This window comes from Crinia signifera, chromosome 2 (genome assembly GCF_055691185.1).
Source record: "Crinia signifera chromosome 2, ASM5569118v1, whole genome shotgun sequence".
In the NCBI taxonomy this organism is placed as follows: Eukaryota; Metazoa; Chordata; class Amphibia; order Anura; family Myobatrachidae; genus Crinia; species Crinia signifera.
The window spans coordinates 355,762,220-355,789,470 of record NC_139218.1 but is presented as its reverse complement, the minus strand read 5'-3'; the positions used below and the strand labels follow the sequence as shown (position 1 = coordinate 355,789,470).

At 44.5% G+C, this 27,251-nt stretch overlaps 1 protein-coding gene across 4 annotated transcripts in view; it reads left to right on the top strand.

The window, feature by feature from the left end:
* Positions 1 to 27,251, top strand: part of RXFP2 (relaxin family peptide receptor 2) — a 207,492-nt gene that overhangs the window by 163,962 nt on the left and 16,279 nt on the right. For all 4 annotated transcript variants that reach the window (XM_083169817.1, XM_083169816.1, XM_083169815.1 and 1 more), the window contains 9 exons: positions 2,924 to 2,995; positions 8,132 to 8,203; positions 9,470 to 9,541; positions 12,739 to 12,810; positions 13,841 to 13,912; positions 15,914 to 15,985; positions 19,954 to 20,025; positions 22,856 to 22,927; positions 25,141 to 25,209. In XM_083169817.1, coding sequence (XP_083025943.1) covers positions 2,924 to 2,995; positions 8,132 to 8,203; positions 9,470 to 9,541; positions 12,739 to 12,810; positions 13,841 to 13,912; positions 15,914 to 15,985; positions 19,954 to 20,025; positions 22,856 to 22,927; positions 25,141 to 25,209 — 645 coding nt within the window. The remainder of the gene's footprint in view (positions 1 to 2,923; positions 2,996 to 8,131; positions 8,204 to 9,469; positions 9,542 to 12,738; positions 12,811 to 13,840; positions 13,913 to 15,913; positions 15,986 to 19,953; positions 20,026 to 22,855; positions 22,928 to 25,140; positions 25,210 to 27,251) is intronic.

Sequence of the window (27,251 nt, the reverse complement as noted above, 5' to 3'; positions counted from 1 at the left end):
CCACTGCAAACAGTCTGTTCGTGGGGTGCACGCACCCAGGACAGCGCTCGGGGGGCAGAGAGGGACGAGGGGCATTTCATGGGTGTTCTCATGCTAATGAGGCCGTGACGCAAATGAGGGGGCGGGCAGCTGACATCACCGTTAATAATATTTCAACATAACACCAGGGTTGCCTACCCTCCCGGAATGGCCGGGAGGGTCCCGGAAATCGGGTCACCCTCCCGGCCCCCCAGAAAGGTGGGCAACCCTCCCGGATTCTCGGAGACCCCTGCTCCGCCCCCCCCCCCCCCTGATTGCGGCTCCCCCCCCCCTGCCCGCGGCGTTTACCTTATCTCTGCAGATCTCCGGTTAGGGGGCGGGGCTAAAGTGTCATAATCGCGTCGTTTAGCCCAGCCCCCTCCACGGAGATAGGCAAATTGAGTGACTTTCCTTCATGGGGGCGGGGCTTAATGATGTCACGTTTGAGCCCCACCCCTGAACTCCTGCTGAAAGTCTCCTCTCCGGGCTTCTCCCGGAGAGGAGCTTTTAAAAGTCGGCAACCCTGCATAACACTGAGCCTATGTTTTTATATTATTAACAATCAGTGCAGCTGTATAGCCAGCCAACTCCCTCCATGAGTCCCAGCACTGGTCTGCCAGCAATGAGTCTCTTGAACTCACTGCATGTGCACTGTCTCTGCAATACATTCCAAACTAGTCATGACTCATGAGCCGAGACACTGACTCCAGACACTCCACGGAACTGAGTCGTGTCTCTACTCAGTTCAGTTAATCTCTTTGCCCATGACTAATTACAAGATAAGGGAGGCACAAAGTATTTAAGTAAACTAAATTGTAATTGTTGACACGTACAGATAGATACTAGTTAAAATGATGGCTTGGTCCCTATCTGCTCCTACCTCCAATCTCTGTCTTTGCAGCTCCCTATCTTCATATACAGCAAGTTTGAATCAGATCATTTTGCTCTCACTTTCTGTTGAGGTGTAATTTGGTGTGTTGAGTGGCCTCTAATGGTCACTGGCGGTACTTCACCTCAGAGGTGAGGAGTATTTAGCCTTTTATATACATAGGTTGGCAGTCTCTTTGCATTTCAGACATTGTTGAATTCCTCAGCCATTGTATCAAATTGCTACTAGTAGATTACTGGTCTGCAAAGAAAAGCTGCTGAGGTCCTCGTGTATCCACAGCAATTCAGTATAAGTGCACATCATGTACAGTATGTGTACAGGGGTCTACATTTACCACATTGACTGCATTGGTAATACCCAGGTTACCCTCAGTAAAGTACATCTACTGCCCTTGCACAAATAGGTGCAGGGCATAAGAATAAAGTGACGGTGTGTAGTAGTTTTGTATCTTATGCAGTTTTTTAATGACCTTAAATAGAGGAAATCATGAGGGAGACAGCAGCTGGTGTTAAGCATACGAGCAGGTGAGAGATCACCAGCGCAGCTCCTGTTTAGAGTTGGGAATTAGGAATTTCCTGAAAATGAATCCTGCTGAGTGGGTTTTGAAGGTTGAAAGTATAAAAGAGAGAACAGGCTGGGATTTGGTGCTGATCCTGGCGGTACTGTATCTAATAGATGACTGGAGAGATGGCATGTGTATAGAATAGTGCAACGACCTTCTGACAAAGGGATCGGGGACGTCTACAGCCTACGTGCTCAGCTCGTACTACATGTACCCCTAGTGGGTACGTCACCCAGATCAAATGATATTCTAATCTTTTTCATATAACTCAAAACACAGTTCCATTTGTTTGTAAATAATAAAAACCTAAAAACTTAGAAAAAGGTGTATTACACATTTTATAGTGTGTATATATATATATATATATATATATATATATATATATATATATATATATATATATATATATATATATACAGAAGAGAAAGCCGGCACTCCACTGCTTAATAGACAGCAATAGCACCCTGTGCCTTCCTCAGCAACAGGCTGTTTCCAGGCTGGCATGTATATAGAAGAGCATAGGCGGCACTTGGGCGTCTTGGAGAAGAAAAAGAACCTGTGTGTGGTCTTTTTCTTCTCCAAGACGCCCAAGTGCCGCCTATGCTCTTCTATATATATATATATATATATATATATATATATATATATATATATGTGTGTGCATTACAATTCACATTAAACATAACAGGTGAGCTCTTTGTGACTCGGTAGCGCCGAGCATCATTGTGTGTGACTTTTTTCTGTTACAATGCATCCTATTGGCTGCTGGCCTGGTCCAGGGAGCCTGCTAATGTTTGCAGAAGTCTTCTATGATTGGCTAGAGGATTAGCTATCACACCAATCGCACTCTGTCCCTGCTTATCGCACTCTGTCCATCCCATGGGTCCTCAAACTGCGGCCCTCCAGATGTGGTGAAACTGCAAATCCCAGCATGCCTTGCCACAGTTTTCCTATAAGGGAGTGGCAAGGCATGCTGGGAATTGTAGTTTCACAACATCTGGAGGGCCGCAGTTTGAGGACCCATGAATTCTAATCAAAAACATTGATGGTTGCCAACCATCAGTTTCCATTGACCCATACGTTAGGAGCGGCCAATCAGTATATGGTTATATTTACAAGTAAGAAGGGGGGGGGGGGGATCTTTCTATATCTATCAAAATGATACGAATACCAACACTTTAATTGTTTCCTTTTCTTCCGTAATTTGAAGTGCAAATAGTTATAAAATATAAATAATACAGAAAATTGTGTTTCCACTTCCAGCCGATCACTTAATCAATTTACTGGCTTGAAGTTATATAATTTTTATTTATGGCAGATGAGAACTGACTGATTTCAACATTAAAAAAAAGCATAAATGGCTTCATTGTACATGCTTTCCCATTTCAATTGTGCTCGCAAATTAAGTGCATAAATAGTACTAAATGAAAACTGTCTGGCATTTCTGATTTCAGATCTCTCAAAGGAAACAAGATACAGACACTTCCAGATAATGTTTTCATGCGATATAACGTCTTGATAAAGCTGTGAGTATAAATGAAATGTGCCTAAATGTGTAATAACAATTATCATACATTGACTCGATCAACAATGATTCGCACAATTAAGTGAAGAAGACACACTATATTTCAGCCTATATTACTAGTGTTTCCCTGGAAGTGAGTTTTTTTCTATTTTATTCAATATATTACTTTCTACGAAGACAGTTCTTTATAATTTGGATACAATGCTTCTCTATAGCTAAAGACTAAAAAACTGGAATCGGTACATCTGTCGACCACACTTAGGTCAACAGTCATTAGGTCTACCCTGGAAGGTCGACTGGCCCCAAGGTCGACAGGGTTAAAGGTCAACATGGGTCAAGGTCGACATGACTTAAGGTCGACATGGGCCAAGGTTGACATGGGTTTAGGTCGACAGTCATTAGGTCAACAAGAGTTTTCACTGTTTTTTTACCCGAATGTCGACACAGTTGACATGGACACAGTTGGAGTTGAACCGAAGCCCCTCGCATCGCTCGCAATGCTTCGGGTACGGTGCCTCGCTACGCTCGCCACACTATTTTATTCTCCCACCACACCCTAGTGGATGGTAGGGCATGAAATACCGCCCGTCGGCACATGTTGGCTCAAAAAACAGTGAAAAACTCATGACTGTTGACCTAAACCCATGTCGACCTTGGCCCATGTCGACCTTAAGTCATGTCGACCTTGGCCCATGTCAACCTTTAACCCTGTCAACCTTGGGGCCAGTCGACCTTCCAGGGTCGACCTAATGACTGTGTCGACCTAAGTGTGGTCTGACAGAAGACCATTTCCCAAAAAACTGAATATAAAAAAAATGCCCTAAAACTGTTACTGTCTAACGGTTACTACTGGCTATGACCATACAGTAGGTCTTAGAGACCTGCAGGCAGGGAGCTCAGTGAGGGATGTCCAGGCTCTGCATTCAGAATGTGTTGGAGGTGGTGATGTCCTCAGCTTACTGTTGAATGTTGATAGCAGTATGTTAGGGTGATATTAGAAGGTAGATGGGTGTCCTCCTGTTTATCTCAGGAATATCTCCAATATTCTTATTAATATTTCTTTACACTTTACACTTGCACACACCACAGCCGCACACGTCAATCAGCCGTCCAGATTCACATTGTATAGAAATGTCTTAAGCCCCGTACTCACGGGGGAGATATATTGCTGAGCAATATATGGCTGAGCCATATATTGCTCAGTTTCTCCTGTTCATCAGCGACCATCTCTGGTCGCTGATGAAAAATAAACTGCCGGGGGGAGGCCGGCAGTAGTAATCAGCTGGTCGCAGGAGCATGTTCCTGCGACCAGCGATCACTACAGGGGTAAAAACAGGAGCGCGCACCCGACAATGGCCCTTATTCTGATTGACGCGTACTTTTCCGCATACTTTCGGATCGCGTCTTTACGGCGTCTGCGCATGCGTGGAGAACGCAACGCGCATGTGCCACGCCTTGACACCGTACCTGTTCGGGCAAATCCCGTACAAAACTGTTCACCGCAATCAGTCGGGAAATATGGGCGTATTATGGGCGTCATGCGGAATGACACATGGGCGTAGTTTCAAAGTGGGCAAAACGGGGCGGAAACATGGGCGGACACGGGGGAGTACACTTATGTTGGGGGGCGTGCATTCGGATACCACTCCGAATGCACGCGAACAAAAAGGGAAGAAATGTGCGGTGTCCAAAAGGCTAGTATTGCTTAGCGGACACCACTCGTTCCTGCGGTAGGCGAACGGACCGCCTAATGACTACAAGCATTAACACCTGAACCCAATAGAATCGACTCCTTTACTCATTACTCACTAATAGGACGCTTGTCAGTGCTTTAATTGAAACCATTGCTGCTTCAAGGAAACCTTACAAATCACCCACATATGCTGTACTTGTCACACACTTTAAACCTGCTAACAATGGACATGACTGAATATTAATACTATCAATACACATGTGTATTCGACATGTACTAATGAAACCACACAATTTTTGTAAAGTAAAGACATTTATTTATATACATTTCACAGTCAATGCCACTGTGATGTAATGACCAAAAAATAAAACAACCAAAAAAAAAAAACCATGGCAGGAATGTACCAAAATAAATTATAATACAAAACAAATATAATTGCACACAGATGGACTCCAGCACCTCCTATGTGCCACTGCACATGCGGCCAGTGGGAAATGAGGAGGCTGCTGGCCCTTCTACAGCAGGGCAACGGAAGCACCGCTTGCCTCCCGTTCGGATGCGGTATTCCCGTGCATACTCTGTAATACTCTGTAATACCGTGCAGAATCGGAGTGATTCTCCCGCACACGCATGGTTTGTATGTCGTCCGTAAACACGCCCTGTTCTTAAAGAGTGAGTCCGTCCGAATGCGGAGGACACGTGGGCGTTTCTACGGACGATGGCCGCACGCGGCAGCACACCGTGGCGTGCGGACCGCACCGTAAGAATTCGGGAATATCCGCACCGATCAGAATAAGGGCCAATATATCGCCGGTGCACACTCCCATCGTGGGCAATATGGTCGCTTAGCGACCATATTTCCCGTGATATTATACAAAATCGCCCCAGTGTGTACGCACTTTCAGACCTGTGTCTGGGATTTAGTTGATAGCCCCACCCAGAGCAGAACATTTGCTGCGAAGTGTGAATAGGGGAAGTCCGATACACCCGCCACTTTGTTACAGCAAAGAGAGTCACTATGCAGGGATGTTAGGAGTATGAATCCAAACTACCCGCAGGGTTTGTTACAGCAGAGAGAGTCACTATGCAGGGATGTTAGGAGTATGAATCCAAACTACCCGCAGGGTTTGTTACAGCAGAGAGAGTTACTATGCAGGAGTATATCAGCTGGTGCATGTTGTATAGTTTCACACATGACTGAGCCACTAAAATGATCATGAATTTATACCTATTTACTACTTACTTGTTGTTCTGAATTGTATGTAATATGTATAATCCCTATAACCAAGAATGTGTAAGACTTGCTAATACTTTTCTGTATTTTCAAAACTGGATTCTTATGGGCCCTATCTGTCTGTGGTCTGTATATTTGTGGTGGTGTCAATTATCTGCAAATCTACTGCAGTCTCTCAAAACATCATTAACAGGATTTTCCAGGAACTCCTCTAAAAATAAGTGATTGTGTACCTCGATTCATATTGATTTATTCTTCTTCTCGTCTTTTTCATAAAAGAATAAATCTAACATTGTGACTGCACAATTGTCTAAGGAACTTGATAAATGTGCTTCTGAGCAAACAAAGGAGCCTTTTTGGGTTACAGGTTTTGAGCATGGAGATTCCAAACATTTTTTTTGGCAAATCTCTGTCATTCTGAACTGACCTAAAATAGCGCACATATAAATGTTCTGTACGGCACACTTCTGGGAAGTCTCAAATTGCTTTTCCAACTGCTTGTATTAGTTTAATAAATAGTATTCCACAATAGTTGTTCTAATCACTGATATGATCAGCAGGGGTGCCAAGAGAGGGCAGATGGGCAGGCACAGACCACCTGCATCCAGGCATCTGTACATTAGGGCAAAGAGGGTGCTTGAGAGGGGTGATCTCCTGGAGCCAGGCATCTGTATGGAAAAGGGGGTGCTTGAGAGGGAGTGATCACCTGGAGCCAGGCATCTGTATGGAAAAGAGGGTGCTTGAGAGGGAGTGACCACCTGCATCCAGGCATCTGTACATTAGGGCAAAGAGGGTGCTTGAGATGGAGTGATCACCTGGAGCCAGGCATCTGTAGGGGAAAGAGGGTGCTTGAGAGGGAGTGATCACCGGGATCCAGGCATCTGTACATTAGGGCAAAGAGGGTGCTTGAGATGGAGTTATCACCTGGAGCCAGGCATCTGTAGGGGAAAGAGGGTGCTTGAGAGGGAGTGATCACCGGGATCCAGGCATCTGTACATTAGTGGAAAGAGGGTGCTTGAGAGGGAGTGATCACCTGGAGCCAGGCATCTGTAGGGGAAAGAGGGTGCTTGAGAGGGAGTGATCACCGGGATACAGGCATCTGTACATTAGGGCAAAGAGGGTGCTTGAGAGGGAGTGATCACCTGGAGCCAGGCATCTGTAGGGGAAAGAGGGTGCTTGAGAGGGGGTGATCACCGGGATCCAGGCATCTGTACATTAGTGGAAAGAGGATGCTTGAGAGGGGGTGATCACCTGGATCCAGGCATCTGTATGGAAAAGAGGGTGCTTGAGAGGGAGTGACCACCTGCATCCAGGCATCTGTACATTAGGGCAAAGAGGGTGCTTGAGATGGAGTGATCACCTGGAGCCAGGCATCTGTACATTAGTGGAAAGAGGGTGCTTGAGAGGGGGTGATCACCTGGATCCAGGCATCTGTATGGAAAAGAGGGTGCTTGAGAGGGAGTGACCACCTGCATCCAGGCATCTGTACATTAGGGCAAAGAGGGTGCTTGAGATGGAGTGATCACCTGGAGCCAGGCATCTGTAGGGGAAAGAGGGTGCTTGAGAGGGAGTGATCACCGGGATCCAGGCATCTGTACATTAGGGCAAAGAGGGTGCTTGAGAGGGAGTGATCACCTGGAGCCAGGCATCTGTAGGGGAAAGAGGGTGCATTACTTTGCCCGGGGCCTTTAATGTTGTTAAGGCAGCTCTGTTGTTCACATCACTGTAATGGCCATGAAAGGACTTTACTTCTGCTTACTTTTACAATATACATTTACATTGGTCAATTACATGGACAACGTGAATACACTCAATGCCCATATAGTTAATACTCTACATTCAGCAGTCGCTTCGTGACTCTTTTATTTCATGTATAAATCTGGTTCCGCGAATACCCAAGCGTGTACTTTGGGCCATATTTGGTTCACTGCTTGTTGTGGATGAGCTCTTCCAGCCGCGTCGCTGCTCATCTTGAATGTCTGTCCCGCTATTATCAAAGGCAGTGCGTCAAACCTGTCTCCGTGACATGACTTTTCCTCCTGCTGTCGTTACTGATAACCAGGAAGAGCGTTTGCCGTTTAGATGTTTAACTGGGGAGAATCGAATGAATAAAATCGGCCTTTATGTGATATTCAGACTGAGCATTTTCCACAGAGCGGTTTTGCAATCTTTTACATGACTTGTATTTCCATTACTTTGTTTCCTAATAGATTCCTTCAACACAACTGTATAAGAAATATATCGCAGATGGCATTTTTTGGATTGCATCAACTTCAGAAACTGTAAGTTATTGCTTTATTTGCATTTGTTTAAAGACAGGAATTTTACACACATTAGGCCAGGTACCTGCGTTGCAGGGTCATTTTAAAAGAATAACCACAAATTTATACCACTTTCACATCGCAACTAAATAGCGGGTACAAGCCGGATTTTTGCCGGGTCGACCCGGTAATTAGTGCAATGTGAAAGGGGTTACCAGATCCCGCAAACGGCTAGTAACATGGCAATAAGAACTGGCAAAAAAAGCAGAGTTCTTACCGGTTCCTTGCCGTGTTGCTGTGCAGTGTGAACGGGTTAAACAGGTTCGAGCGACCCGTTTCCCGTTCACACTATGGAGCGACCCGTTTCCCGTTCACACTATGGAGGAGGCAGCACTTGGAACAGCGCCAGCTCTAAAGGTGCCCATACACGCACCAATTATCGAATGCATTTTGTACTATTAAAGTACAAAACGCATAGCATTTACAATAATCGTAGCGTGTTTATGGGCGGCAGCGATACGCGTTCCCGGGAGTCCGATATTGTATGCTCCAAAAAGTATGTGCAGCACGTATTTTTTAGACTACATCTGAAAATTAACAGTACAAACATGGGTTAATCGCATTGCATCGCACGCATCAAAATACACATCGCATCGCATTCTGGCAGGAAAATTGTATAAAACCATTGTACAGTCAAAAACGTATAGCACAGTAAAATTGGTGTGTGTATGGGCACCTTAAGCGCTGCCTTCTCCCCCGCCCCGATGTCGTGCCGAAACCCCGCCACGACGGATGATGTCAGCGAACCGGCAATAATGCCGGTTCGCTGAGGGGATGTGAACCTCCCAAAATGCAGGGTCACACCGGGACTGAACCATTTCAACGTCCCGGTGCGACCCTGCATTTTGCAATGTGAAAGCTGTATCAGTCTACACAAATGGAAACGTCGTTTTTTACTAGAATCACTCCTAACACTACCCTTTCCCAATGGTTTTATCCTCTGTAAATTCATATGAATAGAACATGACGCGTGTGGCCAATGGGGATCTTGTAGCAGATATATACACTAATACACTACAACAGTGCATTAAAAATAACGGTTTCTAGTTTCATAGCCCTTCTTCTAGGCAAATGCAATTAATGACAGCGTATATCACCTTACTCCAAGTTGCAAGTCTGTTTTTAGCAGATTACTGTTACTTTAATGAGTTAGAAATGATGCTTGCAATACATAACTTTCAATCCAGATTTCCCATATTAAAATGTTGTTTTTTTTGTTTGTTTCAGATATCTTAGTAACAACTGTATTATGTCCTTACAACATGGGGTTTTCAGCCACTTACGTGAATTAAGATGGCTGTAAGTATATTTTTATCTTTGAACTTAAATTGCAACTCCACATGTCACCCAATTTCTAATAAGATGATTTCTTTCATGTGTCGACCAATAGTGGTCAACCTATTGAGTGTCAGCCTAATTACTGTCGACCTAATAATCCGCATCCAATGAAAAAAGTTGTTGCGAAGTTATAAAAACTGAAGAGAGAGAGAGAGAGAGAGATACCTGCATGGTGCTGTGTGGTCCGGCTATCAGTGAATCTGCCTTGCAATCAAAAGTATTCTACAAGGAAGTCTCACCATAGACACAACATTATTACTATCATTAGTATTATTATTCGTAGTAGTAGTATTATTATCATTATATGCATATACTTACCTGAATCCATCAAACTGCCGACGCGAAGGTGGGCCCACTGTCTGGTGCTCACCCAGAACAAGTTATGATATATTATATGAGTTAATAAAAGTCTGGAATATTTCATTAGAATTGATATTAGTATGAAAATTAGAGCATGGCAAATAATTAACCTTTCTATTAGTAATGTACTTAAGAAAGACCTAATGTCCAAAAAACAGTTTGCACCGAATTGTCATTAGTATTTATTATGCAGCCACTAGAGCTACTTGTCATACTGATCATTTCTGAAAATAGCCCATTTGTATGACCCCTATTTATAGCTGCATTTTGCGGCCAGTGGTTATTTTCAAGTGAAAGTGGTTGTGTGTGATAGGGAATAAATACAAAACAAACATATCTATACATTTTTTAAGGTGCCCATACACGCACCGATTTTATGGTGCATTTTGTGCTAAATCGCATTGCATCACATCTCATTGCATGCGTTGTGCATGCGAGGTGCGTGCGATGCAATGCGATCAAAAGACAGTACAAAAAGTATATGCAGCACATACTTTTTGTACTGTGCGATGAGATGCCGCAGGAGCGCGCATCTCATCGCACCGGTAAAATTGGTGCGTGTATGGGCACCATAATAGTAAGCATCTAAGTTACTGGAATTATATTTCACTAAAATTTTTCAGAAAAATGTTCATTAGAAAATAGAAAGTGTAAAGAGCAGTCGATGGACTTAAGCCTCCTTTACCACTTTCATATGGCAAATTGGAGTCCGACCCAGGATTTTAAACCTGCGTGAACCCGGGTCAAAGCCTTTCACACTGCACTTTCACTCCTAGTTATTGCTGGGTGTGAGACAAAAACAGTTAAAAGCCCCATGTCGACCTTTTGACTGTTGACCTAACCCATGTCAACCTAACACATGTTTTGACCTAGACACCTGTTGACCTTGTCCCGTGTCAACCTTGGCACCTGTCGACCTTGTGCCATGTTGACCAAGACCCCTGTCGACATTGCAGTATGTCGCTCCATCGGTGTCGACCTAATGACTGTCAACCATCATTAGGTTGACCAAACAATCCCAACCCATCAAGGGAGACACAAAACAGCACAGTTTGCTGATTGCTGGGTTGAATAACCTGGGTCAGAACCTTTCACACTGAATATCAACCCAGGTCTGACGTGTGTTTAACCCTGTTTTAATCCCAGGTCTAAATGCTGGGTTGCTTGACCTGGCTTGTTTTAGCGGCAATTTCCCACTGCAACTCGACCCCGGTTAACCCGGCAATAAAGTTATTTGTGCGATGTGAAAGGGGTATAATATATATACCTGACATACTATATAGCACAAAATCAAAACAATATCATGCCTTCAGTGGTCTTACATAACTCAAGTTACTAAGATAAGAGGTTTCTCTGCTGGGGATTTTATATTATTATTATTATTATTATTATTATTATTATTATCATTATTCAATGCCTGGTACCCTTGAGTGTGTTGGGGCTGCTGTGCTGTCCCTTTTGCCCAATGCTAGAATTCTAAGCATTCTATAGCTTGGCTCTGGCTGCTAACGCCAGGCACTGCTGAGAGGGCCACGGAGACAGTATGTGATCACAATGCAATTATATAACTTTCCAGTGATTGCTGGTACTAGTCCAAACGTGGTGACTCAATAATTGTTCATTCAAGAAAATAAAGATTCCTTATTGACGCAAGTTCCAAACTCAAATCTAAATTGCAGTGTACAAATAAAGCTGTCCAGCATTTCTGGGGTACATGCAAAAGTAGCCAGTATTTACCCTGCATGCAAAATAAAATCAAAATATATTTGCAACATGGTTGGTCCAGGTGCAAAATGAATTACTTTTTTTTTGCTTTGCTTTGCTTTGCTCCCAACTCAGAATCAGAAAGTTTCCGAATTGTCTCAGCCCTTACATACTTTTTGTGAATAATACTGACGCCAATATTTGGATGACGCTTTTTCACTATGATGTTTTTAGTGCCTTTTTTTAAATTGCCCAGAATGATTATTGCATTGTTGTTTGGGATTCTTGAATCTTCTATTTTAAGCAACTACACGCATTTTAGCTACAGTATAACAGGAGCACTGTTGGTTTCCTTTTTGTGTATGTATAAGCAGCACAGATGTAAACCCAAAATTGATGATTACAGTATATTATCACAGATTCATTATCAGAAGTTTTTTCCTTTGATTGTGATAATATTACAGTATATTGCATGCGCTTATTATATTTCTCCTAGTCACCAGCGGCTAGCCCATCAAAATTACAGAGCAACATAACAATAAAGGTGCCCATACACAGTGCGTTTTGCAGGTGCGATGTGATGCACGCTCCCGCGCACATCCCATCACACAGTTCAAAAAGTATGTGCTGCACTTTTTGAACTAGGTCCCAATCGCATCACATGCAAATCGCATGCGATTTGCATGCCATGCGATGCGATGTAGACCAAAACGCATGCAATGATGACACCGTGTATGGGCACCTTTAGTCAGTGCGGGCAACTGCGTGCGCCTAAACGGAGCAACACATGAATTGCTTCGTGGAGGCCACAAGATGCAAAACACTTGAATTCCCACCATAAAGGTGAGGAGCAGCATTACCCTATTATACAGGATTAGTTCCATCTGACAGTTCTCTCGTCATCCTTCCATTATTTTACCTCTTATTCACACTAGAGACGGGGAAATAATATAAATGCCTGTGTGTGCATTATCATTATATATTTAACCTAAAGTTATACCTCTATAGAGACAGAACATTTCTATTACAGAGATTCAGGTATTCGTATGTAAATCAGTGATTTCTTTGTTTGTTCCCTTAATACATGTCCTCAGAATCCTAGATGAAAACCCGATTATGGAAATCACACCAGAGCTTTTCACTGGGCTGGAGTCATTATTCTTCTTGTAAGTATCATTGGTTTTTGTTATCGGTCAATTAATAAAAGCATGTTTATCATGTTGACTATGCATCATTACTTTTTGTATTATCTTTCCGTGCATGGGAAATGTAAGAAGTCGTATAAAGGAGAATTGTAGATGCTGATGAGAATTGTAACGCGATCACGTACCAGCTTAATCAGCTCTTTTGCATTTTGGTTGTTATGCCGACCAATAATCAAGGTACAGATCACTTTTCTACAGACAATACCTAAAAGACAGGGATGTATCTATAATGGGAGCAGGGTGTGTAGTGCACACAGCCCCATACTTTAACAGACCGTTTTGTCACCTATGCCAATACAGCAGACCCCCCCCCCCCCCCCCCCTCCTCTACTTGCCTCTTGAGAAAGTTTGACGTTGGCACAATAGATAACAAAGATTCTGGAAGTATGTCTGTCTTTGCTATCTGCAGCCGCACCAGTTTTTGCAACAGGTAAAGGGGGCTGGAGGGCACTGCTCACAAGCCTTTATTTCACTTAAATCGCCCCATGTACAGTCGGGATGCAGTGTAAATCCCGACGGTCGGGATCCCGGCGTTCAGAATCCCGACGCTGGAATCCCGATCGCCGAAATCCCGACACTTTCTCCCTCTGGCGGTGTCCACGACACCCCCGGAGGGAGAATAAATTAGTGTGCCGAGCGTAGCGAGGCACTGGGCCCGCTGCGTGGCGAGCGCGGCGAGCCCGCAAGGGGGGCGATCCACGTCCCCCCCTTGTTGGGATTTCGGCAATCGGGATTCCAGCGTCGGGACTCTGAACGCCGGGATCCCGACCGCCGGGATTTAATACTGAATCCGTACAGTCACCTGCAGAATGCCTAATCCCTGTGATCTAAATATATATTTGCAATTGATCTATTTTATTATTCCCCATTGTTATAGTGTAGCGCAGATCATTTCTTTAGGTGTCTGTACGTTGTGCATTGTATGTAGTCAGAATTGGCGAATTCATGTACTAAACTGAAACTAACACATTTGCTTGTTTTTGTGCTGTAGGTCAATGACCAACACCTCGCTTGAGGCCCTTCCTCAGAAGTTATGTGCCCAGATGCCATCCATCAACTGGATGTAAGTTGTTTCCCAATAACACAAAATAAATTCTAAATCAAAATCTTAAATGTATTAATCGTAAAAGATTGAAATTGTAGTTTTACATTTGCTTGGTGGAGTTAGAAAGTCATTAATGGGATTCTTTGCAAAAAATTGTTGTTTTTCTTACTGCCCGTGCGCTCCAAACAGTACACATCTTTAGCCGGGTATGGGTCATTAGGTCGACCAATATCAACACATGAAATAGGTCAACAGGGTTGCAAAGTCGACCTTCAAAAGGCGACATTAGTTTTTCAAGTTTTTGTCCCAAATGTCGACATAGACATGTCGTTCAATTTTTTTTTTTAAAGACTCATGTCAACCTTGCCATTGTTGACTTAATGCTTATGTCCACCTTCCAAACCCTGTCGATCTTAGCTATGTCAACATATTACATATGTCGACCTAAGTCATGTCAACCTTTAGTGGTCGACCGGTTTGTGTCAACCTAATGACCGTATACCCTTAGCCATGACTACTCGTTGTATTTCATACTTACTTGTGTAATAAGAGCCATGACGGAAGCAGAAACGTGGATTAAAATACAACCGAAGTGCAATATATAGGCCCTTATTCTGCTTGGTGCGGCCGGAGCCGCATATGCGGCTCCGACCGTGCAGGCGAATCCCCGCCTTCCATACGGATCGCCACGGCCGCCCGTACGCGGACATGTGGCGGTCCGCATGAAAATGGCGGGGGATACGCCTCCACCATCTTGGAGCAGCCCCCTGCATTCGATGGTCGCCGACCATCGAAGGCAGGGCCGCACGCTCCACCAGCTCCCGCAACCATAGACCTCACGGACACTTGTCCGTATGAAAGCATGTATGGGGGCGGGCAGCTGACATCCGGCGATGTCAGATGCCCGCCCCCAACACATGCGTCACAGCCTCATTACCATGCGTACGCCCCGCGTTTGCATGGGAACGCCCATGAAACGCGGGGCGTATGCATAGGGAAATGAGGCTAAGTAGCCCCTCACGCCCCTATCCACCCCCTTTGCGGCGGTAAAAAAAATTGTGCGGCGATTTCGCCTGCACATGCGCAGAGTGCCCTCTGCACATGCGCAGAGCGAAAACATCGGCGGAACGGCCGCAAGCGGCCGTTACCGCTTAGATCGGAATAAGGGCCATAGAGTAATATACAACTTACTATATGCTGGCCAAGGTGGGTCAGATGCATGCGCTGGACTTCTGGTGTAAGCTAAAGACTGCGGCCATATCCACATATTCTATTTAGCACTGTAGTGGAAGTACAGTAGCATAAAGTCCAACTCAGAATCCGGCCATATGAGGAGAGATCCCGCCCCTTCAACAGGCCCCACCCCCTCAACAGACCTCACCTCCAGTAGGGCTGCCTCCAGAAATTTGCCAGACTGGTTCTCCATCCCAATCCACCCCTGGCTAGTGGCCATGACATCACAGGTTTGGGAGTGGGGCCAACACAGGAAGGCATACAGCCCTGCACTTGTATTGTAAGACTGTGGGTGGGCCAGTCACATTTAAATCACTGAAGAGTTTACAATCCACCAACACTCAGAGATTATAGAGGATGTTATTAACAGTACAGGCGTATTCTGTTAGATCAGGGGTGGCCAAACCGGTCCTCGAGATCTACCAACGGTCCACGTTTTCCAGGTTACCTAGCTGGTGCACAGCTGTAGTCATTACTAACTGTCACATTCCCCAGATCACCTAGCTGCTGCACAGCTGTAGTCATTACCAACTGTCACATTTTAAAACCTGCTGCATTCATTCCTACTATAGATCCACAGGTTGCCTGGAAAACATGCACCGTTGGTAGATCTTGAGGACAGGTTTGGCCACCCCTGTGTTAGAGGATCTGCCAGTACTTACTGGTACAGCTCTAGGAAACCAACAAAGTAACAACTGTACCAAACTCCGGAATCATAAATGTTATATGTTGTCTGCAAATCTAATATATGAGCAATATATCACTAATCACATGTCTCTTGCGCAGAGATTTTGAAGGCAATAATATTGGGACGCTGAACAATTCCAGTTTTGCAACGTGTGATGAGCTCACTGTTCTGTAAGTGCTTTTTATTTAATATTTCTGCGTTTTTCCTATATACTATTGCCATATTCACATAGAGGTTGTATATAAAAAAAAACCTGCATGATACCAAATACAATTTGTAAAGATGAATTACAACAGTATTTTACACTTAAAACTAGCATAAATAAAGGACACAATCCAGATACTTCAAAATATGGACATTTATTTATTGATTTCCTGTAGCTAATATGCCGCGGTGACACTGACATTAGTATTTGACCTGTGTATTATATTATATAATTAGTCATGTGACATTAGAAACTACCTGCAGGGAGCACTGAACTGTTCGGAGGCTCAAAGCTCTTTGACAACCCAAATTTTTTTGATGTTGTTTACAGTGTCAGTAGAACTCTTTTGGGGCATCAGCCTGCAATAAGCGTTGTCAGTTAAAATAATTACCATCAATGGAGTTAATCAAATAAAAATGCCACAGAACCCAGCATGCTTGTCAGTATGCTGCTCCCATAAGGATTTTACCGTTTTAAATTGACAAACTAAAAAAGATGATTTTTTTATTGCTACATTATTTATAGATTAGAGGTAGTTTAATGTCAATGATTTAATGATTTAATGTCAATGAGTCAGTAGAGTCATTGGGGTAAATGGCAAGTAGACAGTAATAGCAAGTTATGGAATACAAGTTGTCCATCCCTGCAATGTGGGAAGATGCAAAAGCAATAATTGAAATACAGTATCTACAATGATTGCTGTTTGTGCAGGGCATGCAATCCACTGCACCCATGTTTATATGCCTACTGTGCCATGTAGCAGAGGAGACTTATGCAGATTCTGCACTAGGACCCTCTCGTCTGTTAAAACTCCACATTTCTCTTCTGTATTGGGTGCTGAGGCCATACTCGAATGCTCAGTCTGCTGACCATGCCTGTGTGGTGGCCATTTTATAGGCTACAATAGAATAATGTCATCTGGAGATGCCCTTATTCTGTCTGGCCAAGCAAGGAGATATCTGCTGCGTTCCTTCATGCATACGTTAAAGGGATCCTTAATATTTGCAAGTATCCCCCAAAAACAGATGTTTTCAGAGATTATCCTACATGATAAATAGGCTTAAAGTAACAAAGCAAGATTTATTAACAATAAAAGATAGAATAAAATGAATCTACTAAAATATTCTAAGAGCTGGGTGACATACTGTACAGTAGCCCTTATTCTGATCTGATTGCAGTACAAATTTGGGTACTTGTGTATTATAGCGGCACCCATCGCATCACATACCATAAGGCATGCGATGGTATGCGATGCGACGCGATATCGCGCGATATTGTACAATGTCATACAATTTTTTTATTGTATGACATTGTGTATGGCATACAATGCCATACAATGCGATGCGATGCGATTAGAAATTGTATAAGCACCCTAATGGGTGCTTACAATGTTAAATGCACCCCCATGCCACCCCCCCAACTATAAATGTGAACCCGAAGCGTGGCGAGTGGCGACGGTACGCGTCCTCCGACCATTTCATACCCCCACTATCCACGTCGGCGTGGAGTCGAGAATAGAAAGTGTGGCGAGCGCAGCGAGCCACCGAGCCCGAAGCGTGGCGAGCATAGCGAGCCCCGCGAGGGGACGCGGATACCTTCACAGGTATCGGCGTCCCCTCGTGGGCTTCACAGGTATCCGCGTCCCCTCGCGGGGCTCGCTTCAGGCTCGGTGGCTCGCTGCGCTCACCACACTTTCTATTCTCAACTCCACGCCGACGTGGATAGTGGGGGTATTAAAAGGTCAGAGGACGCGTACCGCCGCCCCTCGCGGGCTCGCTGCGCTCGCCACGCTTCGGGTTCACGTTTATAGTGGAGGGGGTGGCGTGGGGGTGCATTTAACATTGTAAGCACCCATTTGGGTGCTTATACAATGTTTCATCGCATTGGGGGCCAAAATCGCGTCGCATCGCATGCCATCGAGTGCATGGCATGCGATGCGATGCGATAAAAACATTGCACGATGTACATCAGGGGCGCCGCTATAATACACAAGTACCCAAATTTGTTTGGAAAATGGGCAAAACTATGTGCACTGCAGGTGGTGCAGATGTAATATGTGCAGAGAGAGTTAAATTTGGGGGTGCCGGACGGGGTCCCAACATTCGGGATCCCGACAGGCATTTACCCGACGTCAGGATCCCGACTGTCAAAACACCGACAGCCGGGTTCCCGTCGGCTCTCGGCTATTTTGCCTCGTGGGGGTCCATGACCCCCATAGAGGGAGAATAGAATAGGTGGCTCGTGTAGCGTAGCGAGCCACCGTGCCTGCAGCGTGGCGAGCGCAGCGAGCCCGCAAGGGGCTTTGTTGTGTTCGCCATGCTGTCTGGGTCCTGCCAGTCGGGATCCCGACGTCGGGCTAATGACTGTCGGGATCCCGACTGTCGGACCCCTGTACCACACCCAAATTTGGGTGGGGTGTGTTGATACTGAAAACTAAATTGCAGTGTAAAAATAATGCAGCCAGTATTTACCCTGCACAGAAACAAAATAACTCACAGAAATCTAACTCTCTCTGCACATGTTACCACCTGCAGTGCACATGTTTTTGCCCATTTTCCAAACAAATTTGTACTGCGATCAGATCTGAATAAAGGCCAGTATGTGAGTGTCTGTGGCATGGACACACTTTTGATGCCTACAGAATCTTTAGCACTGCCAGACAGGGCAGCCATCAGGAGGGCCGTGGGGACTCCAGTCCTGGGCCCAGACAGAAAGGTAGCCCAGGCTAGAGTATATCAAGTATAATTATCAAAAACATAGTTCACATTTCCCTTATGTAGAGGTTGATTAGTGCGGTCAGTGCTGCAGACAGAGGAAGTGTCACCAGGCACATCGGGTGTTCGAGAAATGGAAGGGGGGCCCTGAATATTTTATTAGTCGCGGGCCCCACAATTTCTGATGGCAGCCGTGCTACCAGAGAGGAGGTGCCCTCAACAGAATCTGCACATAAGTCCTCTCTTCTCTAAAACAGGCCTGACCTATAGGGAGCCATTTCTATGAACTTATATGCTTTGCTTTGTATTCAATAACAAAAAAAGAATAATGAATACCAGAGCAAATTATCACAATGAGCAAATATAGAGCAGTCAAGTATATACCTGGCAATATTATACCCCTGTCCCGTTCTCGACTGGCTCAACACAGATTTTGCAGGCAGGATTCAATGTCCCACCTGCCGAGCGCCGAGAAGGGGGTGTGGGCGTGAGAAGCGGCCCGAAATCGCCAAGCTGCGGCCAGGAGCTCGTCAATTCCTGGCCGTTCTCGGAAGAACATGCCCGACTGCTTGTGAAGTCGGGCACATTCTGCCGAGATCCCTGTTCAATGCTGTCGGGGAAGACAGCATTGAATAGGGCCCCGCCGCTATTTCCCCCGTCGGTAATAGCGGCGGGAGATTGAATATCCCCCTAAGAGTGTTAATAGCATCTTACTACTCACTGTCCTATATCTCTGTAAAAGTGTATGGCCCCCTGAGGGGCTGCAGGCTCCATGCAGTAAGTGCCACACAGCGGTGCCACAAAGTAATAATATGCCACACAGCAAGTGGTGTAATTCACTGTATAGTATGAGTATGCTATGTGGCATACAATGAATAGAGTAGTCTATTCATAGTATGCCACACACCAGTGACAAAACATAATACTAATACCATGCAGAAGGGACCCCGATGCATACGCCACACAGCAGTGTCCCAAATGTATAAAATACTACATGGAAGTGCCCTAACCCATAATAAGCCACACCGCGGTCCACCAATTGATAATTATGCCACACATCAATGCCCCAATACGTAATATGCCCTCATCAGTGACTTGGGGACAACATAGAAAAGATAAAAGCAGGACTCAGTGATATTATTAATACATATAGGCTATACAGAATTTGGCATATGCCCTCATTTCTTGCTTTGTGTGTAATATGTATTTTTGTCTTCAGGTTTCTACGTGGAAATCAGATCACATTGGTGACAGAAAACATCTTTTCATCCTTGCGGAGTTTAGCAGAGATGTAAGACATTTTCTGAAAACTACAGTACAGTTGTAGATGCCTAGAATTTACGTAACATGAATGCATTGTCAGATGTCATGACATATAGTAAAGTAATCATATTTTGGACCAGATTCAGCTTTGCACACAATTCCAAATGCAGAGGGATCTCACAATGTTTAACAAATTGCACGTGACCTGTATTCAGTACACAACCAGTGGTAGGCCACTTCCTACTTACCATTGAACGAGAGTGGCATGGCTCAGTCATATCGGTCATTAGTCTATTGCCTATTTATTTATCACAGCATCTTTTTCACACAGCCACAGCACACTAATCCACAGGTGGTGTACAGGGTACCCATCCATTGTGCTGTAAGGCATAACAGTGTGAAAGGCAAATTTGGTAAAATTTTTAACAAAGAGCTGCTAAGACCCATATTTTAGGTCACGTGTACAGTAAGTTGACACATCTGTAGTGAATACAAAATACACGAGTTATCAAATGCTCTTTTACTAGGGTAGAGATATCCCCCTATATTAAAAAAAAAAAAAAACAATGCAATGTGTCTTAAAGCATCCAATTGTTTCACATAATTATTATAAAAAATAAAAAGATAATAATGGTCTCCTCAATTCAGTAATGTTCAAAATACATGAATGGCTCCTTGTCTTGGTTCCTTTAAACAATGTTTTTTAACACAATGATTGGTACTTGTGTAGTTTGGCGGCGCCCATCGCATTGCATACCATAAGGCATGCGATGGTATGCGATGCGACGCGACATCGCACGATATTGTACAATGCCGTACAATTTTAAAATTGTATGACATTGTATATGGCATTCAATGCCATACAATGCGATGCAATGCGATTAAACATTGTATAAGCACCCTAATGGGTGCTTACAATGTTAAATGCACCCCCCCGCCACCCCCCCACTATAAACGTGAACCCGAAGCGTGGCGAGCGCAGCGAGCCCCCGAGGGGCGGCGGTACGCGTCCTCCGACCTTTTCATACCCCACTATCCACGTCGGCGTGGAGTTGAGAATAGAAAGTGTGGCGAGCGCAGCGAGCCCCGCGAGGGTACACGGATACCTGTGAAGGCCTCAAGGTGACTCCAATACCTGTGAAGGTATCCGCATCCGCTCACCACGCTTCGGGCTCGGTGGCTCGCTGCGCTCGCCACACTTTCTATTCTCAACTCCACGCCGACGTCGATAGTGGGGGTAGGAAAAGGTCGGAGGATGCGTACCGCCGCCCCTCGCGGGCTCGCTGCGGTCGCCACGCTTCGGGTTCACGTTTATAGTAGGGGGGTGGCGTGGGGGTGCATTTAACATTGTAAGCACCCATTAGGGTGCTTAAAAGCACCCTTTAGGGTGCTTATACAATCTTTCATCGCATAGGGGGGAAAAATCACGTCGGGTGCATGGCATGCGATGCGATGCGATTAAAACATTGCGCGATGTTTATCCTCCTCCACCCCTCCCCCCCCTGAAAACGCAATCCCCTACCCATGCCCCCCCCTTGCGCCACTGTGACTCTGCTCACCCAAGCCACAGGTCACACAGACCCCCTCCTAGATGCAACCTTGCCCCCTGGTCTGGTGCCCAGAGGGGCGGTTAAAGTGTGCCGATGCAGAGCATGCCCCTCCAACCACACTCTACCCGCCCATGTGTACGGCTGCGTGGTTTGCATAGTGAAAGTTATAAAATGTATTAAATGTGTCAGCGTCTGCCCTCCCCCCCCCCCCCAGTAAGAATCAAAGCTTCCCTAAGTTTCAGACCCCTATTTACACAATAGCAATAAAAATGGAAACTTCTCAAAACTGTATCTGACATCATTTAGGCCCTTATTCTTGTTCGTGCGGTACGGCCCGCGTGCGGCCGTACCGCCGATGTTTTTACACTGCACATGCGCAGAGGTCAATCTGCGCATGTGCAGCCCCCTTCGCCGCAGACGTATTTCGTCCGCCGCAAAGGGGGCGTATAGGGGCGTGAGAGGCATCATGCCCTCATTTCCCTATGTGTACGCCCCGCGTTTCATGGGCGTTCCTATGCAAACGCGGGGCGTATGCATGGTAATGAGGCCATGACGCAACTCATGGGGGCGGAAAGCTGACGTCGCCGGATGTCAGCTTTCAGCCCCCATACAAGCTACCACACGGACGATTGTCCGTGTGGTCTCAGCTTGCGGGAGCTGCCGCGGCGTGCGGACCTGCCTTCGATGGTCGACGACCATCGAATGCAGGGGGCAGCTCCCACCATGGTGGAGGCGTACGCCTCCACCATTTTTATGCGGATCGCCAGCCGTCCGTGTACGGACGGCCGTGGCGATCCGTAGGGTGGGCGGGGATTGGTTTGTGCGGCTGGAGCCCCGTGTGCGGCTCTGGCCGCACCAACCAGAATAAGGGCCTTAGAGCCAAGAACATCCTAATTTAAAACTTTGAGTCCTTTTCAAGTAGAAATTTTTACTCTTTAAATTCTGGCATCCATAATATTTTAGTGAAGAATTTAGCTTTCAGTAAAGTTGCGTAACATTGGCAGTAAAGCTGGCAGCCTGGCTGGGACCCATAATGTTTGCTCAATGTTGCCGGTCTCTGGAACATTTGCTTGTCAGCTTCCTTACGTACAAACAGCATGATTGCTGATCTACAATAGGAGTGTACAAGTTCCGAAAAATCCCATTGGCAGCGTTGGAGTTTATGAAGTAACCCACAATATTTTGTATTGATTAATGAAACATTCATTTATGTGTCTCTTTAATTGAAAATTTAGCTCTTCCTTGCAATTATTTTTATGTTGGATTGAGTAGAGTTTGTACTAAACTATATTTTGTTTATTTCATTAGAGATTTATCAAACAATCTAATCACAGAAGTGCCACTTTCCAGCTTTAAAGAACTTAAATATTTGCAAAGACTGTAAGTACATTTTTTTACTTTATTTTACAATTCCATTTTCATGTATCATGATATTAATGTGTACAATGTATATTTTAATTGGAATCTATTTTTATTGTTTTTCTTTTGCTTTCTGGATTAACTTTTAAATATACAGTATGGATAAGTATATTTACTTATAAGTAGTAGTAGTAGTAGTAGTAGTAGTAGTAGTAGTAGCACTATAGGTAATTTTATCATTTACATATTTATGATGTTTTTTAATGGTTTTTAATGCAACTTAAAACATAATAAATATAACAATTAACATATAGATGTTATTGTCCAAGAAAAAAAAAGGTGCATACAAAAATAAGGGATTAATTCAATTAACCCCAGTTTTTGGGGAGAAAAAAAATTTAGTTTTACGGAAATTATTTCACAAAGTTATTTTTTTTCCGGGGATATAGTCATCTATATAGATATATATATACTGTAGATATAAATGACACTTTCACCTTTTTAAATCCCCCCCTTGGAATCCCTGATAAGTTAATGGAAATTTGGGTACTTGTTTCCTAGCACGGCGCCCACGATATTACATTGTATGGCATCTCATCGCATCGCATGCGGGCATATGGCATGCGATGCGATTAAAAATTGTGTAAGCCCCTATACGATTTTAAATTGTATAAGCACCCTAAAGGTGCCCATACACTAGTAAGATTTATCTTCAGATCTGGCTGGTTGGAACAAAAACATGGTTATGGATGAGTGACAGTTTGGCAGTTTTCCAGCATTTCCAAGCAAATGGTCAACTGTCATTTGCTCTCATCCATAACCATGTTTTTGTTCCAACCAGCCAGATCTGCAGATAAATCTGCATGTGTATGGCCACCTTAATGTGTGATTATAATGTGAAATACACCCCCACGTCACCCCCACTATCAACGCCAACCCGAAGTGTGGCGAGCGCAGCGGTACGCGTTCTCCGACCTTTTCATACCCGCACTATCCATGTCGGTGTGGAGTTGAATTTAGATAGTGTGGCGAGCACAGCGAGCCACCGAGCCCGAAGCGTGGCGAGCGCAGCGAGCCCCGCAAGGGGACGCGTATTACTTCAAATGTATTCCGCATCCCCTCACGGGGCACGCTGCGCTCGCCACGCTTCGGGCTCGGTGGCTCGCTGCGCTCGCCACACTATCTAACATCAACTCCACGCCGACATGGATAGTGGGGGTATGAAAAGGTCGAGGGACGCGTACCGCCACCCCGCATGGGCTCGCTGCGCTCGCCACGCTTCGGGTTGGTGTTGATAGTGGGGGTGTTGTGGGGGTGCTTTTAACATTGTAAGCAACCATTACGGTGCTTATGCAATTAATAATCTTATAAGGAGGCCATTTAACATTTAAAGCACCCATTAGGGTGCTTATACAATTTTAAATCGTATACCATCGCATTGTATGCCATATACAATGGTATACAATGTTAACATTGTATGACATCGGGGGCCATCGCGTCGCATCGCATACCATTGTATGCCTTATAGTATGCGTTGCGATGGGCGCCGTACTCGGAAACAAGTACCGAAATTTGTGTTTTCGTGGCCAAATCATGAAAATAGTGCTGTTTATCAGGAAAAGTTCCTGATCGGTGCTGGTTTCAGGGCTAATTTCTGTGGCTATAGGAACAGTAGATAGTTTTTATATATTTCCATAACTGCATAGAGACTTAAAGCATTCTAAGTAAAATAAATAAATTAGCGAATTGGAAATGTCATTATATTTTTTCTAACACATACAGATTTTTTTTATTATCTTAACCCCTTAGTGGTGGGATTTAAAAAAAACAAAAACACCTTGGAAGGGTGTCTTTTTAAATTGTTAGGGGTGCAGGGGGGATTGTTAGTGAGGATCCCCAGCATCAGCACTGATTCCAGGCCACCTTGTGGCACCCCGGAATCAGAATTAAGCATTACACAGTTGACTGCCCTGGCCAATAGAAGTCAGGGGGCGGGCTTCATTGTGTAATGCTTTATGCTAATTCCCAGGTGCCGCAATCAGTGGTGGCGATCAAAAAGGGTTGTAGCACAGAATTTCTAGGCTTGCCACTTCAGTGATTAAATATAAATGTGCATATTCTAATCTTCATATTTGACATGGAGTGTAACTGCAGTATTCTGATTTAACATCACAAAGAAATATTGTAATTTCTGTCAGATTAATCTATAATTTTTTCTTTGTCTTTTAATACAGTACTCTCAGTTATAATCCACTATCACTCCATACTGATCAGTTTGAAACACTGCCGCATCTCCAATCCCTGTAAGTATATACTGTATTTGCCGATATATAATTTGTATTGAATTTACATTAACCCTTTGAGTGGCAACGGTGCTGTGAGCGAGCCACAAAATATCCGCTAAAAATGTGAGCGTCGCTCACAGCGACTGTTCTCTTAGTATAAATAAATACAAATACGGCCAAGTCAATTAATTAAAGTTCAGTTAAATATTGCACCCAAAAAAGAACAGTCGCTGTAAGGGGCGCTGGCATTTGTAATGGATATTTTAAGGATCTCTCACAGCAACGTTGCCACTCAAAGGATTAATAAAAAAAAGGTTTGCTTAACATTTTTCACACCTATTTTGACAAATTCCCAAGGGGCTTTGTTGCACTCACCATGCTGTCTGAGTCCGGGCAGTCAGATCCTGACGTCAGACTAATGACTGTCGGTACCCTATACCACACCCGAGAACTCATGGTGCTGGCTGCGGATTGGCTGAGATTATTTCATTCTTATTTTACAAATGTGCCAAACCTGTGAAATAGAGTGAGGTTTCTTACCCATTTTAACATGGTGATAACTCATTTTATTTACTGTGACACACCTAAAAGAACTTTATTTTTTTTCTCCAGACACTGGCCAACCAAGCCTAAAAGTATATATTGAAATAGACAGATTTTATGAACAATGAGGGTCATACAGTAACTTGATACAGAATGCAATGTAACGCCCCCTGGCATACTCAGGAGACAAGCAGCAAACTCCAGATTATTGCCTTCCCGTTTCAAATAAAATCACTTTTAAAAAAAACATAATTAAAGTTGTGCGGTAGAGTAAGGGTTTCATGTAGGTCATGAAAAGACAAAACTAATGTTACCCTCAAACCTACCATAGCCTCAAGCCACCCACTACTCTAATAGCCCGCACACACTGGCCGATTGTGACCATCACTGATATCATCAGCCGGCGTGCACAGTTGACAATGCTGGTGGGGGAGTGACAATGGCGGAAGGGGGGAGCACGGGCATACTGCAGCATGGCCCTCGTTATTAATGCACTCCCTTATCTCTACATGCACAGAGGACAGAGGGGGTCGTTAAGAAACCACAGGAGCGCACATCGTTCATTGGACATAGCGTACACACTGGAGGATTTATTGAACGAAATCACTCAGACGTTCATTGTCACCCAGTGTGTATGCACCTTAAGTGAAATCCTGACTTTAACCCTTTAAACAAAAATTTTATTAAAACATAACAAATCCAGCCAGTTATGCTTTGTGCAGTGCCTGTCTCCTGAGTATTTTCAGATTCTTAATATTCTTTTTGACAGAACATGTCTATTTAATACCATTGTATAAAATGCCTAGAAATCCCAGCATACCCACCGCGGGGATGCAGTCAATTTCCCGGCGGTCGGAATCCCAGTGTTTAGAATCCCGACGCTGGAATCCCGACTGCCGAAATCCCGAAACTTTCTCCCTCCGTGGGTGTCCACGACACCCATAGAGGGAGAATAAATTAGCATGCCGATCGTAGCGAGGCACCAGGCCCACTGCGCTCCACACCCCCCCTTGTCGGGATTTCGGCGGTCAGGATTCCAGTGTCGGGATTTTGAACGCCGGGATTCCTACCGCCGGGATTCCTACCGCCGGGATTCCATACCGAATCCCCACCACAAGGTAAGAATTTCATGTGCTTGATACAAATGACAGAAATGTAAAGCAAAAAATTACTTGATACACATGTAGCTCACATTACGTGCTTACTGTAGTGTTCTGTAAGCAGAGTTCTATTTCAAATTCATTTTACAGACACTTCATTACAGTTGCGTGACCCATGCATACAGGAAGAGACTGCCTTCAGCTTTGTCTAATCATTTCCTATTTGTATGTAAAATATCAGACGTGTCAGCACCAAAGCTACCGGCACTAATCGCCAGGCGTACGCTTCATTCTGCTTATCTCTGTGCACAGGCGTCTGCACCAGCAAAGCCCCTTATTCATGACATTGCCAGACTCATTCAGCAAACACAATGATTTCAAATACTTTATATGTGTTGTGTGTTCAAAGGATCCCCA